At 54.3% G+C, this 14,427-nt stretch overlaps 1 protein-coding gene across 5 annotated transcripts in view; it reads right to left on the bottom strand.

The window, feature by feature from the left end:
- Positions 1–696: 696 nt before the first annotated feature.
- Positions 697–14,427, bottom strand: part of Unk (unk zinc finger) — a 30,116-nt gene continuing 16,385 nt past the window's right edge. The window contains exons 2-16 of one of the 5 annotated variants that reach the window (XM_003750953.5): positions 14,095–14,304; positions 12,864–13,040; positions 12,570–12,700; positions 11,765–11,900; positions 11,134–11,251; positions 10,632–10,716; positions 8,856–8,998; positions 8,349–8,549; positions 7,708–7,773; positions 7,116–7,290; positions 6,022–6,123; positions 5,723–5,911; positions 3,570–3,751; positions 2,747–3,004; positions 697–2,118 (exon numbers count right to left, since the gene is read on the bottom strand). In XM_003750953.5, coding sequence (XP_003751001.1) covers positions 1,963–2,118; positions 2,747–3,004; positions 3,570–3,751; positions 5,723–5,911; positions 6,022–6,123; positions 7,116–7,290; positions 7,708–7,773; positions 8,349–8,549; positions 8,856–8,998; positions 10,632–10,716; positions 11,134–11,251; positions 11,765–11,900; positions 12,570–12,700; positions 12,864–13,040; positions 14,095–14,304 — 2,329 coding nt within the window. In that variant the 3' untranslated portion in view covers positions 697–1,962. Of the gene's footprint in view, positions 2,119–2,746; positions 3,005–3,569; positions 3,752–5,722; positions 5,912–6,021; positions 6,124–7,115; positions 7,291–7,707; positions 7,774–8,348; positions 8,550–8,855; positions 8,999–10,631; positions 10,717–11,133; positions 11,252–11,764; positions 11,901–12,569; positions 12,701–12,863; positions 13,041–14,094; positions 14,305–14,427 lie in introns of those variants that run through there. The other 4 variants (XM_003750954.6, XM_039087811.2, XR_005490797.2 and 1 more) reach the window with 4 other exon arrangements.

The raw sequence follows: 14,427 nt of genomic DNA, 5'->3' as shown, positions 1-14,427 counted from the left end.
GAGGACACGAGTGGACCTGGAGTGGTCATCGGTATGTGTGTGCTGGCTTTTCAGGAGCTGGGTCTCCTGCACAGCATCAAGCTCGGGCTGTCAGACGTATGCAGAGCCACCTACCTTGGTCCTCAGCTATGACTCCCAACGTTTCACCTGGCAGGCACATCAGTTACTGTGGCTGCTGCTCAGGACAGGAACGTGGTGTGGGGAGGGACAGCGAGTGTGTGTGTGTGAAGGGTCTCCTACGCAATGGCAGTCAGAGCTTCTGGCCTGGAAAGTTAATGTGCACACACTGACAGGTAGAAGGCGACAACTCTAGTGGAGGCTGGGCAGAGCACCCAATGTGGATGTGTTCTCGGGTGGGGACTTCCTTGGTAACACCCCCCTCCTTCCTTCCATGTACATTACCCGCCCAGGCAGGACTACTTGTCTGCTGCTTAGAAAAACAGTGAAGGACCCCATCACTCTTTGGAAACCATCAATAAGGAAAGCACTCACAGCAGGTCAACGTGCTGAGCAGGAGTTTCATGGCCTGGGGGTGCCTGAGCTGCCTTTGCACCTGAGAGACTCTAGGCCGCTTCAGCTGTCTCTTCACACCGCAGAATGAGCAGCAGCCATTTCTACAGGCCAAAAGCAGAGCTCTCTCCTCCCTGGAAGTCTGGATGTCCTCATCCTTAGGCCCACCCCACACAAACAAGCCACTGCAAGTTGATAGTTTATTTTCAATAAGTTTGTTGATTTTTTTCATTTTTGTAAAAAAAGAAAAAGTTTTCACTTAATTCATTGAAAGCCCTTTCGTGCTGAGCCCAAGGGAGGGGCCTATGCTGGGGCGGATTCTTCGAAGCCCTCTCGAGCCCTCTGGACACCCAGTACTGGGAGCAGGGCTGCCTCCCTCCGCCCACTCTGCTTTCCCAATTCACTGCATCTCTGTACAGAACAATTTTTAAAATTGAAGCTAAACACAATATACATCAGACAGGCACGCACACACATGCACACAGGCGTCTGCCCAGAACGGCAGTACGTCAGCTGCACTCAAAGAGCACCAAGGAATGCATACTACCTCCTCCCAGCAAGAAGGGCAGGGCCTGTGCCCCTTGGTCCTCACGCTGCACTCCTCCCAACAATCGCCCTGCTAGCTGCCAGAGGGAGGGAGCTTGCCGGCTCCACAGCCGTGTGCCCGAGGGAAGGAGGCAGGGACAGGTGAGGGCAGTGCCAACCTGACAAGTGACTGTGGGGTCAAAGAGGCTACTGTAGGGATTCCAGAAGGAAATGGTCAAGGAGAAGCCCAGGCTTCAAGATCCTGAGGGACAGAACTAGACCTTGACCCTTGAGGAGCTTCAAGGGCCCAGGTGTGGGAGTGGGGCTAGCCTGTAGCTTCGGCCTCCTGCTCTGTGGCTGTCCCCAGAGTTAAATACATATTTGGTAAACTCAGGAGCTAGTCTGGTTTAGAGTTTCAGACCTGCCTGAAGCCCTCACAGCTAGGAAGTCGGGGTCTGAGTCCAGGCCGACAGACCCTGGCCCGGAAAGGCAGGATGAACAGAGCCGGCCTACTCTTCCAGCTTCCCATCCTTCCCTGCTCTGGCCCCAGGAAGAAGTTAAAAATAGTTAGTTCCTACATTAAAAAAAGAGACAAAAACATATTCACTGTCAAAAGGCCAGTGGGAAAAGAGGGACGTTGTCTTTGAGCAGAAAGGATGGGGAAGGGACAGGAGAGGACTGCAAAATAGTTTCTTCTTTAAAAAGTGCTTGGTAAGTCTGTTTTAAAGTGTGTGTCTATATCTATGTCCAGATATACACACAGACACTGTGCACACGCTGGCACCACGCACACCTGCACATAAATGTATACATGTACATAATCATATACATATACATACATACGTACATACATACATACATACATATATATACTTTAAAAAGTCCTAGGTGAAAAGGTCTAGGCCCACCTGGGCCTGGTCTGCAGGGTCACGACTGGAGGGCATGGGCCCGGCCAGGCTGGCAGACAGGGCACTCACTGCCCTCAGCACAGAGCTCACACAGCACAGCATGTTGGCACGGCAGCACTGTCCGGGTCTGCTCCTGACACTTAAGGCATTTCACTGACTGCATGTGGAACACAGCCTGTGGGGAATAGGACACTGCAGTTACTAGGACGCTCTCTGTCACCTGCTTGGCCCCGAGTTGACCAAGTAGCTCTCTTGACTCTCACTTTAGCATCCTTAGGAGGAGGAACGTTAAGGCCCAAAGCTCAACATTCCCAGGGTCCCACCGACAAGTGAGAGCATCTCCGCTCCTGATCCAGCTGCTGCCCCAGCTCTAACAGCCCGAGGAGGGAGCTGGGCCAGCTCCCACCCTCAGGACTTTGGTTAGACAGAGGTTAATTCTTCTTGTCATATATGAGTTTACCCTAGGCACCCAAGAAAAACCAATGAGGCTCAGGGACATGCCAAGGGGACTGATGGCTAAGACTCTCCTGCTTCTATCAGGCAAATCACCCCTAGGGACCAGTAGGCACCACGGCCTGGCCTTTCTGGATGTCTTCTGGAGTATGGAGAGCTAGAGACAGCGCTGTGGACACGTGACTCAGCTTAGGTCACTAGCTCTGGACACCGCCCCTCACCCCTTACTGCTTTTTTCCTTCCCTCATCCTCTCCCAACAGATGGCATCACTGTCAGCCTAGCAGGGCTCCCTGAGGCCCAAGCACAGGACGACCGTGTCCCACCCATACTTGTGACTGCTGGGGCTGACCTTGTCCACTTGTTCCAGGTGGACCCGCAGTTGCTTCTGGATGGAGTACAGGGTGGAGAGGGAGAGCGCCTCCAGGTCAGGGGCGGCTGGCAGGGTCTGGGCTTCTGGCACTGTGTGCAGCCGCTCCAACTCCTCCTGCAGTTTCTTCACCCGCAGCTCCAGGGCATCCCGCTGCTCCCGGGCCAACTCACACTCTGCTCCAGCTGCACTGGCCCGCTCTCCGGCCTCCTCGGCTTCCTTCTTCCAGGCATCACAAGCCTGTGGGCCCAATAGGTAGCAGCGCCTCACCACGATGGCCTCCTGCCCCTGCCCCCTCGCCCTCCCCACCTCCGAGAGCATCTCCAGGATCCAGTGTGGGCCACTCTGGCTATGGGGCCTGCTGTCTGGGGAGGGTCAGGGAGAAGGCTGCTGTTTCCTGTGGAGAGAGGTTCCAGGACCTCAGCAGACCCTCCCTTTACATTCAGAGAAGGGGGCCAGGCCTAGCAAGATAGGGTGTCAGGGGCGTAAGGCAGGGCTCACAGCTTAGCCTGCATCCCAGGCAGCTGGTGGCAGCTGGACAGGTGGCCTAACTCAGAATCTAGAAGCAAAGAAAGGCAGGAGGTCCTGGGGCCACTCGAAAAACAATTCCCAAATGGAGTCCCAGGCCTGCAGTGCCAGCCACCATAACATTCTGACTGGCCAGACTAGTCCTCCCATGTTGGGGGAGGGCAAGTAGTTTTGTTCTGTTCTTTAGCCCCTGCTTCCCCCACCCAAAGCCTGCTGTGTAGGACGGGCTTGATGCCACCAGGCACTGGGTACTGCAGGTGGGCGTGGGGCCCGGTACCTGCTTGGCCTGCTTCCAGGACTCCTCCCACTGCTTGATGGTGCCGTTAGCTTCATCTAGCTCTTGCCGAAGCCGGGCCAGCTCAGCAGCCCCTGGCCCTGATAGGAAGGCAGGGGAAGTGCCTGGGGAGAAGCTTCCAGAGGCAAAATGCTCCCAGATGCTGCTGTTCATCCCGTTCAGACCTGCCCCGGGGGGGAGGAACATCAGCTGCGCAGGGCTTAGGCCCAGGCCCTGGCCAGCCCTGCATGGGCTGCCACAGGCTGGCTGAACACTGCTGAGTGTGTGAAGGTGTCCTCGGCTGAGTCAGATCTAAACTTTAGTGTTATCTGCCACTCCCTGTCAATCTTAGCATCCTTTCCTGTGGGATTCTGATCATGGCCTTGGAGTTAGGACTGGGTGGAAGAGCAATTTGTGACAGTACCTTGTTAGACTATTGCATAGGTCTCTGCATCCCAGTGAGAGGTGGCAAAGGGTCCCAACTGACAAGTTCAGATAGGACAAAAGCCACTAGCCAGTGCCTCCCGTGATGGGAGGGCTAGACCAGCAGGGGCCTGGGCATCTCCTTCTTTTCCAGGCAGGACAGACAATGTCCTAGAGAGAACCACTGACAGGGCAGGGGAGTCTGAGAGCCTGACTCCAGAAGCCTCCCTCCCTCCCTCCCATCAGCTTCCACAGCTCTCTGGGTGCCAGGACAGAGCCTGGCTTCACGACCTCCTTATCTACCGCTGGCTTCCTTCTCCCCAGACGCACCGCTCCAGTCACTTCTACCTGCTCCCTTCCCCACTAACTGAACCAGACTTTCAGGCTTTTCTGTTCTAAGCAAAATCAGCGCATTGGGAAAACGGAAGATAATGGATTGGTGCACACTTCATGGAGACCTCTGTGCTTCATTTTGAGAGAGGAAAGAGAGGGAGGGAGGGCGGGAGGGAGACAGAGGGAGGGGGGAAGGAAAGGAGATTGTGCTATGACTCCTGTAGTGTGCACTGTCTGACCCTGTCTGCCAGGAGAGACCTGTACACAAAAGCTACTATGATGGACCCATGTCGCTCAGTATGCTGCTGGCAGAGGCTGAGATGATGCATCGATACAGCAGAGCTAGAGAGTCACCCAGCCGGGGACAGAGAGGGCCAGTGGGTAGGGCTCAGGTGGACATTTCCAGAATGTGGGAGTTAGAAAGATACAGCGTTCACTTTTAACAGGATACAACTTCCTAACTTCCTATCCTGAGGACTAGCTGTCAGTTCCTGGCTGGCTGACCAGAACGTCAGAGGCTCCATCCTCTGGAGTACAGATGACTGGAGAGCAGGACGAGGGAGGGTCGGGGAATTGTTTGTGGAAGGCAGTGGCCTCCCTCTGCTGTTGTTGTTTCTTTTTTTTTTTTTTTCGGAGCTGGGGACCGAACCCAGGGCCTTGCGGTTGCTAGGCAAGCGCTCTACCACTGAGCTAAATCCCCAACCCCAACAGTGGCCTCTGCTGAGTGAGTGCTGTGTGTCTATGAGCTGCCACAGGGAAATTCCCCACAGCCTTGCTCTAGTGTGGTGGCCTCGTCTCTAGTCTCCATGCTGTACACCTCACCACTAAGCCTGGAATGCACTCAGACTCTGGCCCCCTCAGTGCAAAGCCTGGGCAGGTTAATGTGCGTCTCTGATCCTCTCCCTGTCAGGAAGACGGCTTGAGGCTGGGTGCGCCTGCTCCTACTGTTTCCCTTGCTTGTTGATGATCTGTGATGACGGGACCAGCTGCTAGAACTCTGGGTAACTGGACAAAGGGTGTGTGTGGCCCTGGGATCACACCACACGCTCTGCGTACTTCTGTACTTGCTAGGCCGCTGCTCACTAAACTGCTCTAGTGTGATCACCAAAACTGCACCGAAGAGCTCCCTCCACCCTGGAGTCCGAGGCCACTGCTTCTGCAGGCGCCAGCCTCCTAATGCATGTTCAGTCTCCTCACTTGACCACTGCATCCATTCCACAGAACAGGAAGCTAAGACAGAGGCTGGGCTTCTGACTTCTGGTCCAACCATGCTGGTTCCGGGATGAAAGTGTCCAGCCTGAAGCCCTGGCTCTAACCTGTCGCTGGGTGATGTGTCATGGGCAGAACAGACAAAGGAATTTGCTAAAAGGCACTAGGTTCTTATCCAGTCCCTTTCTTACCCAAAGATCCATGTGACGCTGAGGTCCCCAAAAATGTGTTTTCTGACTGACTCAAGTGTCCCTGGGGTTGCTGCAGGAAATGTGAGGAGAGGCTGACGGGAGGGGATGGAGAAGCAGAGTGGAAGGAGGCTGAGCTGCCTAAGGAGCCAGGGATGTTCACAGGCGCGGAGCTCTGCAACAAACTGCCGCCTGTAAGAGAGACCCGGAGGGTGGGCTGTGTGAGGGCCCGGCAAGCCGTGTGGGACAGGTGAAACCCCAGGGCACCCTTCAGGCCGTCCTGGCCTACCCACGGCCAGTACCGATTGTGATGTTGCTGGGGTGGGGCACTGTGCTGTTATCAAAAGTCTTCTCCAGGGCTGCTACTCCAAACTCATTCAGGTCCAGGTCATCCAAGGCAGACTCTAGGGACAGAGACTGGAGTGTGGGCTCCCAAGGACCATACAAACCCTTGGCTCTGGGCTTCCTGGCCCTGACTACCTCATTCAGTCCTGGCCTTTGCCTTTCTCTGCTTAGCACTTCAGCCCACACCAACCCTGAAGACACCTGCCTGCCCAGTCCAGCCCAAGTGTCCCTTCTTCTGAACTCTTCTTTGATGCCCCTAGGAGGAATCAAGATCCAACCCAGTCCAGTGTGGTTTGGTATGCCAGTAATCTCCAAATTCTAAAGGCTGAGACGAGAGGACCAGAAGTTCAAGGCCAGCCTATATAGCAAGACCTCATCTCAAGGAGAAAACTTGATTGAATTCAAGACTGCAGCACCATCTACATAGCAAGTTCCAGAAGAGTAGTGTGGCCTCCTCTGTCAGGCCATGTGTTTCATTCTGAGTTTCTCAGGGCTGGCATTCTGGCCCTTTGAGGGCCATACACATTAGGTACCTGCAAAGACCAGTCTTTTTGGAACTGGTCTGGTTAGGAGAAGGTGCAATTTCCCTCCTAGACAGCAGAAGCAGTCAGGGATGGGGTTGCTTGCTTCCCCAGTGCCTGGCATGGGGCCTGGCACAAAGTGGGCACAAGCAATGAGGGAAAGGGGCATTGATTTTTATCTCTTGGAGCTGAGGACCAAACCCAGGGCTTTACACATTCTACCCAAGTCGCACTAGTCCACAGCACTGCCCTAACCGTCAGCACTTAGGACAAATGCACAAGCTTTCACTTCCCGAGGATGCCTCATAAAGGAATTAAGGCTGCATGACATGACTTTCTGAGGGGTTTCGTGACCTGTTTTTGGCCCTCCGTGTTGAACTCATTCCCCTTTCTCAGAGGACCTGATTGTCTTCCCCAACAAGCCTGATGTTTAAAGTACGTGGTATGCTCATCCCGTCTCACTTGAGAACACCCTGTGTCTCTGACTCCAGGTTCAGTCCTAGGCTCACAAACAAACCCTGCCTAGTTACCTATGACCGACTCTACCGTGTCGCTGGTTGGGTAGAAGGGCAGAGCATTTGCATTCATGCCGGGGGCGCTGCTGGTGCCTGCAGGGCTGGGGGGAGTGGCTGCCAAGCTGGAGGTAATACTGGAAGAGATGCTGGAAGTCAGGGGGCTGCCCACAGGGAGGATGCCCAGCACGTCCTGCAACGAGAGTGGGTAGAGACAATGGGATGCTTGCCTATAGAAGCTTTTGCAGAGGCTAGGAGAGAGGTCAGGTAGGGATAAAGGGACCAGGGCTTTCTAGGCCTGGGAGCTGCCCCAGGCCCATCCTGTTGAATGGGTATAGGCAGAACAGCGGAACCCAAAGGCCGTTAGCTCCTTACCCTTGAGGCTCACAGTAGAGGGGGGGTGAGATGCTCCCCAAACATTCCTGCTGAATGGGTAAGTCTGGGGGGAGGGGCCTCCAGAGCCTGACCCCGACCCTCTCTAATTTGGGGTCGGATGTCCCTTAGTCCTACCTTAGTTTGTGGAGAAACTGTACCCACTTGCTTATACTAGCTGGGGCTCTGGGCCTGTCCTAGCTACAGTGATGCCAGAATGGGAGGGAGAGCTCTGTACCTGTTTGGGTTGAAGCAGAGGCTGCTCTTGGCTCCTGGGCTCTAGCGAATGGGGTTTTAATTTAGCCTGAGAGAGAAAAATTAGGGAGCAGGAAGTGATTGTGGAACCAGGCCGCCCCAAGGCTAGTATCCACCTCACTTTGCCATGTCCACCGAGACTGGAGAGATAGAGCAGGGATGAGAAGGGGCAGGGCTGGGCACCTGCCACACAAAACTCTCTCCTCCTTCTCTCCCTCCTTCTCCCTCTTCCTCCTCCCCCACCCAGCTTTCTCTATACATATGTCCTCTCCCAGCCCCCTTCTCTGCCTCCTAGCCTGAACAGGAGGTTGGCTCCTTCTCCTAGGTAACAAGCCCAGGTTTGTCCCCTGCTGTCCTGGCCCTCAGGTCCTGTCCTCTTATTAGGCATTAGAGTTTGGAAGGGAAAGGGGGATAATCTTGTCCCCACTGGCTGGCTCAATGGCTCTGGGAAAGCTATGCAGCCTTTGGCAGAGCGACCACAGCTTCATAAAGAAAAAGCGAGCAACAGCCCCTGAGAGGGTGAGGGCAGTGCTACCTCTTGAACCTCCGAGGCTCGGCTGCTCTTGTCCCACAGAAGAGGCGCAGTTCACTGGCCTCACCCTCTGCTGCCCCTGAGTCCTTTACCTGGCACTTGAAATTCTTCAGGTACTCCGCCCCGACCTGGTCTTCCCTCTCGCAGCCAGGAGCTTTCTTATAGCTGCCAGGGGCGAGGCTGGCCTCCCCAGGGAAGACCAGGCCCTCCAGGTTTGAGATCTTGCGGCTGGGGCCAGGCGGGGAGCTGCAGAGGTGAGGTGGACTGGCCAGGCCACTGCTCCTACAGAGGAGCTGCAGAAGAGGACAGGTTGGTAATGGGCACAGGCACAGTGGGTACAGGGGAATGGCCACCCTCCAACCCTGCTTCCAAGGTCAGGCATCAATAAGCATTCGAGGACCCCTGCGCCTCAGAAGGGATTTGACAGACAGGAGTGGCAGGAGGCTGATCACTGCCAGCTCTGAAGACACATCCCCACCTCCTTGCCCTTGGCCCCAGGACAAATAGCAGGGCCTCGAGCTCCTGGGGCAAAGAAAGGCAGGAGCTCGCTCCTGGGCAGGCAAGGTGCCCACCCACTCACTCCCACAACAGGCACGTACGGCGCTGAGGTCAGGGGCATGCGGGCTGGAGGGGCTCACAGGGACCGAGTCTCCGGCAGCAGATGGCATGTACAAAACTGGACCCGGCTGGGTAGGGCTGGATACGGCTGAGGAAGGCGGCACATCATCACTTAAGGGTGGCGCTGCAAGAAAGGGTGAGGGTCAGCAGGCCCCCCAGCCGTGTCTGTCCCTGCACACATACACCTGCACATCTTCCAAAGGAGGCCATGCATGCCCCTGCCGCTGGAGTAATTAGTTATCTATCTCCATTGGCATCGCACATTCTACAGTTAACTGCAAAGTGTGAGTGAGACAATGGGCTTCGCTTCACGGAAAGGAAAACAGGCTCAGGAAGCTCAGGTTAGTTTTCTGCGACAACAGGGACAGGAGACAGCAGGCTGGAATCTCAACCCCTTCTGAGTTAACCCCAACTACTGATGAACAGCTTTGCTGGAAGCTGCAATTGGATGGTCCCAGTCTTACAGCTGCCAGCTACCTCTGAGCCCCCCATCTACTACCCTAGAGCTTTCTGTTCATTTTCTCCCCTCAGAGACAGAGCTGGACCTAGAAAGAGGGTGAGAAGGGAGAGAGGTGTCGACCCCAGCACCCACTTCATGATGGAAGAGATGGCCTGGACTGTGGCACGCGGGCGGCGTCATAGATTTCTGCTGTTTCACGGTGCAGCTGCAAGCCACCCGATGCCACTGAGCACCCGAAACGAGCAGACTTACACTGAAATGGACTCTAGGGGCTAAAATGACTTGGGGGAGATGGCTCAGTGGTTAAGAGCACCATCTGCTCTTCCAGAGGCCCTGAGTTCAAATCCCAGCAACCACAGGGTGGCTCACAACCACCTGTAATGAGATCTGATGCCCTCTTCTGGTACACATATACATAAATCTTTTTTAAAAATTATTTTAAAAAATGACTATCAGTGAAGACAGCATGAAAACAATAAACCCCTCAATACTTTTTAAATTAATTACTTATTAAAATTATATTGATAATTTTTTAAAGATTTATTTATTTATTATATATGAGTACACTGTAGCTGTCCTCAGACCCACCAGAAGAGGGCATCAGATCTCATTACAGATGGTTGTGAGCCACCATGTGGTTGCTGGGAATTGAACTCAGGACCCCTGGAAGAGCAGTCGGTGCTCTTAACCCCTGAGCCATCTCTCCAGCCCCCTATACTGATTTTTAAAGATTAATTAGCTAACTAATTAAGTTTGAGGCAGGGTTTCCCTACATAGTTCTGGAACTCACTCTGTAGACCAGGCTGGCCTCAAACTTAAGATCCGCCTGCCTCCACCCACTCAGAGCTGGTATTAAAGGTGTGCACCACCATGGCCAGCTATGAAATCATCTTATATTGAACAAAGTAAAATACTAAAATTAACTTAACCAGTTCTTTGTCTAAGAACACCATATGAAGCGACCTTCACTCTGGTGGATGGCTCTGCTTACAGAGGCCAAGCCGATTCACTAGGAAGAGCTCCGTGCTCAGGGGACCGAGCGGGTCGGGGGCTGTGCGTGCTTAGTGCCTCAGCCTTGCCTGGGACTCAGAGCCCAGCAGGGCGAGAGTCTCTGAATCTATCTCAGGCCCTTAGGAGCTGCGCTAGGGCTTCCAGGCGAGTTCCGGAGTGATTAGAGGGCTGCAACTTCCCAGATGAAGAGTCCTGTGCACAGGGTACTGCCAGGGACTGGTCCCATGGCTGAGCCTCAGCAGAGTTAGGGGAGAGAAAGGAAGACAGGGTCATTGGAACTACATACGTTCTATGTGGGCAAAGGCGCAGAAAGGTCCTCGGGGACAGCTGCCGGACTGCTGCATGTCGTTGCACTTGGTGGACTTGTAGATCTGAAGGGGGCAGAGCAGAGCAGAATCAGGTCAAATTCAACCCCAGGCAGACACTTGCACTGACTGAGGCAGGGATGGCTTGGAATCCCTCTGCACCTCAGCCCCTTCCATTCCCCTACGGCTCCACCGACTTCTTTTTTAGGGGAAAGGATACATATAGACTATGCCTGCCTTAAATTCATAACTGCCCTGCCCACCATCTCATGCCCTGAGGTGACAGGCACACCCCACACACTCAGTTTCTCATCACCAACCTCTTCCTCAGACCTTAGGGCAGCCCACCAGCAGTGCACGCCTTCTGGAGTCAGAGGCACAGGCGCTCCAGAAGCTAACACTGGGCAAGCAGACTCCCCTCCTCTAGGGCAGCACCAGGATGTGTGCTTGCTGCCTCACTCTTGCCCTCCTCTTAGGACCCACCTCGGGGTGGAACTGCTGCTCTGTGCGAGTGTGACAATACTGACAGGTGTCTCCATTTTCACACTTGCCAGGGTCTCCCCACTCGTCCCCATGCTTGACGTTTGGACATGGAGATGACCTGGTTCAACACAAAGGGATCAGATGATAGCAAGAGAGGGTGAGGCTGGTGCCCGTACTTGGATCCTGCCCACCCTGGTCTCCCTGTCTCACAAGGTCAGGCACAGAAACGGGTAAGATCAGCTATGGAGGAAGGATCTCACTGGGGCACAACATCAGGCTGTTCCTCTGGCCCAGCTGGCCACCTAACCAAGGAGGACAGTTTTGTTCCCTTGAGCCACACACTAAGCCTCTGACAGCCCAGGAGGCAGGCCACAGCCATAACCCATTTCCCACACGGGCGTGGCCCTTCCCAGCACACACATCCTGAGGAATCAGCAATGGACGTCAGGCAAGAACTGGGGAGGATTTCCACCATTCAGCCATCCTCCGTACCCCTCCTCTCATAACTGGGCCCGTAAACCCTGGGGCTTGGCTTCCTGCCTCATTGGGAACCATGACAGTGGCAGCCTCAGTCATGATCCCTTCCCTGCCACTCCTCCCTCCTATGACTGGCCTCTTGGGGCCAAAGGACCTGTATTTGTGCTTCCGAGGACTCCGGCGCCGGTCCTTGCTGTTGTGGTAGTAGGGACAGGCATAGCCCTGGCGGCACAGCCGAGGGGGTTTCTTGCACGGCTCTGTCTTGTAGTTCCCCAGCACATAAGCAGTCTCTGCACAGAAGGTCAGAGGGCAGAGGTCAGGGGACGGAGCTGGAGCATCCCAAGATCAGCAGAGTGTAGGGAAGGCATGGAAGAGCTAATGGGAAGGGGTCCAGAGCTGAGACCCCACGCAAGGAAAGCATCAACAGGATCACATCTTTACAGGCCGTAGACATGCATGGTGTGTGTGTGTGTGTGTGTGTGTGTGTGTGTGTGTGTGTGTGTGTGTGTGTGTGTGTGTGTGTGTGTATGGATGAGGATGTGTGTGGGAAAACCCAGGGGAATCCCAGGAATGCAGTACATCTGGAAAGTCCCTTCCAAGTGCCTTTTGAATGACAGGTTTGACATGAAATGAAGGGGTAGAAGTAGGGCTGAAGAAATAGCTCGGTGGTTAAGAGCACTTGCTGTTCTTGCAGAAGACCTGGGTTCAGTTCCCAGCACCACATGGTGACTCACAACCATCCATCAGTATGCACATGGTACACAGAAATACATTCAGACAAAACACTCATACACATAAAATAAATATTTATAACAAAACATTTAAATGGAAATGGGATGATGAAGGGCTAGATTCCTAACAGACGTGGCAGCTTCATTGGAAAAGGCAGGTGGTATCCAGCCAAGGCATCAAGCAGCTATGGAGAGGGGAGTACAGGGGCCACCAGAAGTTGCCTGTACCTTGCCACCGGGGCTCCTCACTGAGGATTTTTTCTATCATGGCATGGCTTGCTGCCCCAGCTGACTGGCCCTCTATGCTGCCCTCTACTGTAGTCTGGCCATTCTGCAAGGCCTCCATGGCCTGGAGCTCCCTGGGAGAAGAGGAAAGGACACACAGGGTGGGGAGGAGGAGGAGCACGAGAGAATGGGAAACACAGTGCTGTCAGTTCTTTTATCCTGTTGGAGGTGAGCAGCTACAGCAGCTCGCCCGCCCCATGCCCCCTACCCCCTCCTCACAACTCAGCTTCAGCCTACCTGATGTCGTAAACAGGGGAGCGGAGGTCATGCGGGCCATGGGCAAAAGCGCAGTGCAGGCCATTTTTGGTGCAGTTGCCTTTTGAGTCTGTCTCATGGATGCAGATTCCAGTTTTATAGTAACGGAGGTGATACCTGCGTTCAGTGTCCCCTGTGGTCCTGTGCAGGAATGGGCACCTGCAATACAGCATCCCAAGTCAGTCAGCTTTGCCTCGAGGCCAGCTGCTGAGGGCTGCCACCATGGTTCAGAGGGTACAGTGGTGGGAGACTGAGGAAGAGAAGGATGAACTCTCTGGCCACCAGGGCTCTGTGTGTGAGTGCTAAGATCTGAAGGGCTTGGAGCCCCAGGCAGATACTTTAGGGGACACACTTCTGGGTGAACATGTTTGGGTAACAAATGCTGCCCAACTCAGGGGTCATCCAAGAATCAACACTTTGAAACTTGTACACATGTCCCATGAGCTTTAATAAGCTTCTGGGATCAGCCAGGCCTGACCTCTGTGAAACAGGCCGGCCACTGTAGGAAAGTTCAGAATACTGCACAGAACTTAGGGAGCGGTTCCTAGTACTGTTCTGAGGCTGAAACAAGTGAGAAGAAGGCCAATGGTGGGCCCCCGTTTCCCACCTCATTTATTAATGGTATATCCAATTCCTGAACAGGGAATTGTGAAGACATTTAAAGTTATCCAACAAGCTAGGTGTGGTGGCACACACCTTTAATCCCAGCCCTTGGGAGGCAGAGGCAGGTGGACCTCTGTAAATTTGAGGCCAGCCTGGTGTATGTAATGAGTTTCAGGACAGCAAGGGTTTCTGTTATGAGACTGTCTCAAAACAAGAACAAAGGCCATCTAATCGGAAAACGGGCGAGGCACGCACGCTCTGTTGCTCCCAGCAGCCACCACAGTGGGAATTGCACAGGATGGTGCAGCAGATGGGGACAGGACACGTCGGGTGAATGAAAATCCAGGGAATCATCTTTGTCCAAATGTGAGCTTAGTGGAAGAAAGGCTGACTTTTGGTTTTCATATAATATAAGCAAAGGAAAATGGAAGCCACTCCCAATGCTGGACCTTTTAAGTCAGGGCAGGGGTGAGCCCAAGTTTGACCTGTAGCTTGTAGCCGGGCTCGCAAAGCAGCCTCGGAGGCCTAGCTCCCTAAATGTCCCACGCTTACTCTGAGGGCATCTGACCCAGGAGACCTGGGCTCCCCCGCGGGCAGGTAGGGCACTCACTCGTCGCCCTCTGGGCAGAGGCCTGTAGCCTCGTCGTACTTGGTGCAGTAGACATCTGGACTGTAGTTGAAAGTGCCATCCCGCCGGCGGATGGAACGGCGACGACGCTGGTTCACAAAGTGCCAGTGGAAGCAGGTATAGGGCCGATGCTGTGTGCATTTGTGCTGCACGAAGAGTGGGCACTGCTCTGTGCGGAACTCCTTCAGGTACCTGCGGAGAGACTATCTGTAAGGCGCAGGATAGGAGCAGACTTGCATCTCCTTGCTTCCTAGCAAAAAGTGAGCCACCAAGTCCCGAGGGCCCTGCCCTGGGGTGCCAGTTCCACTGGGACAG

Source organism: Rattus norvegicus, chromosome 10 (genome assembly GCF_036323735.1).
Source record: "Rattus norvegicus strain BN/NHsdMcwi chromosome 10, GRCr8, whole genome shotgun sequence".
Classification (NCBI taxonomy): domain Eukaryota; kingdom Metazoa; phylum Chordata; class Mammalia; order Rodentia; family Muridae; genus Rattus; species Rattus norvegicus.
Note: the sequence above shows the minus strand (reverse complement) of the source record. Positions and strands in the feature narration are given on the sequence as shown.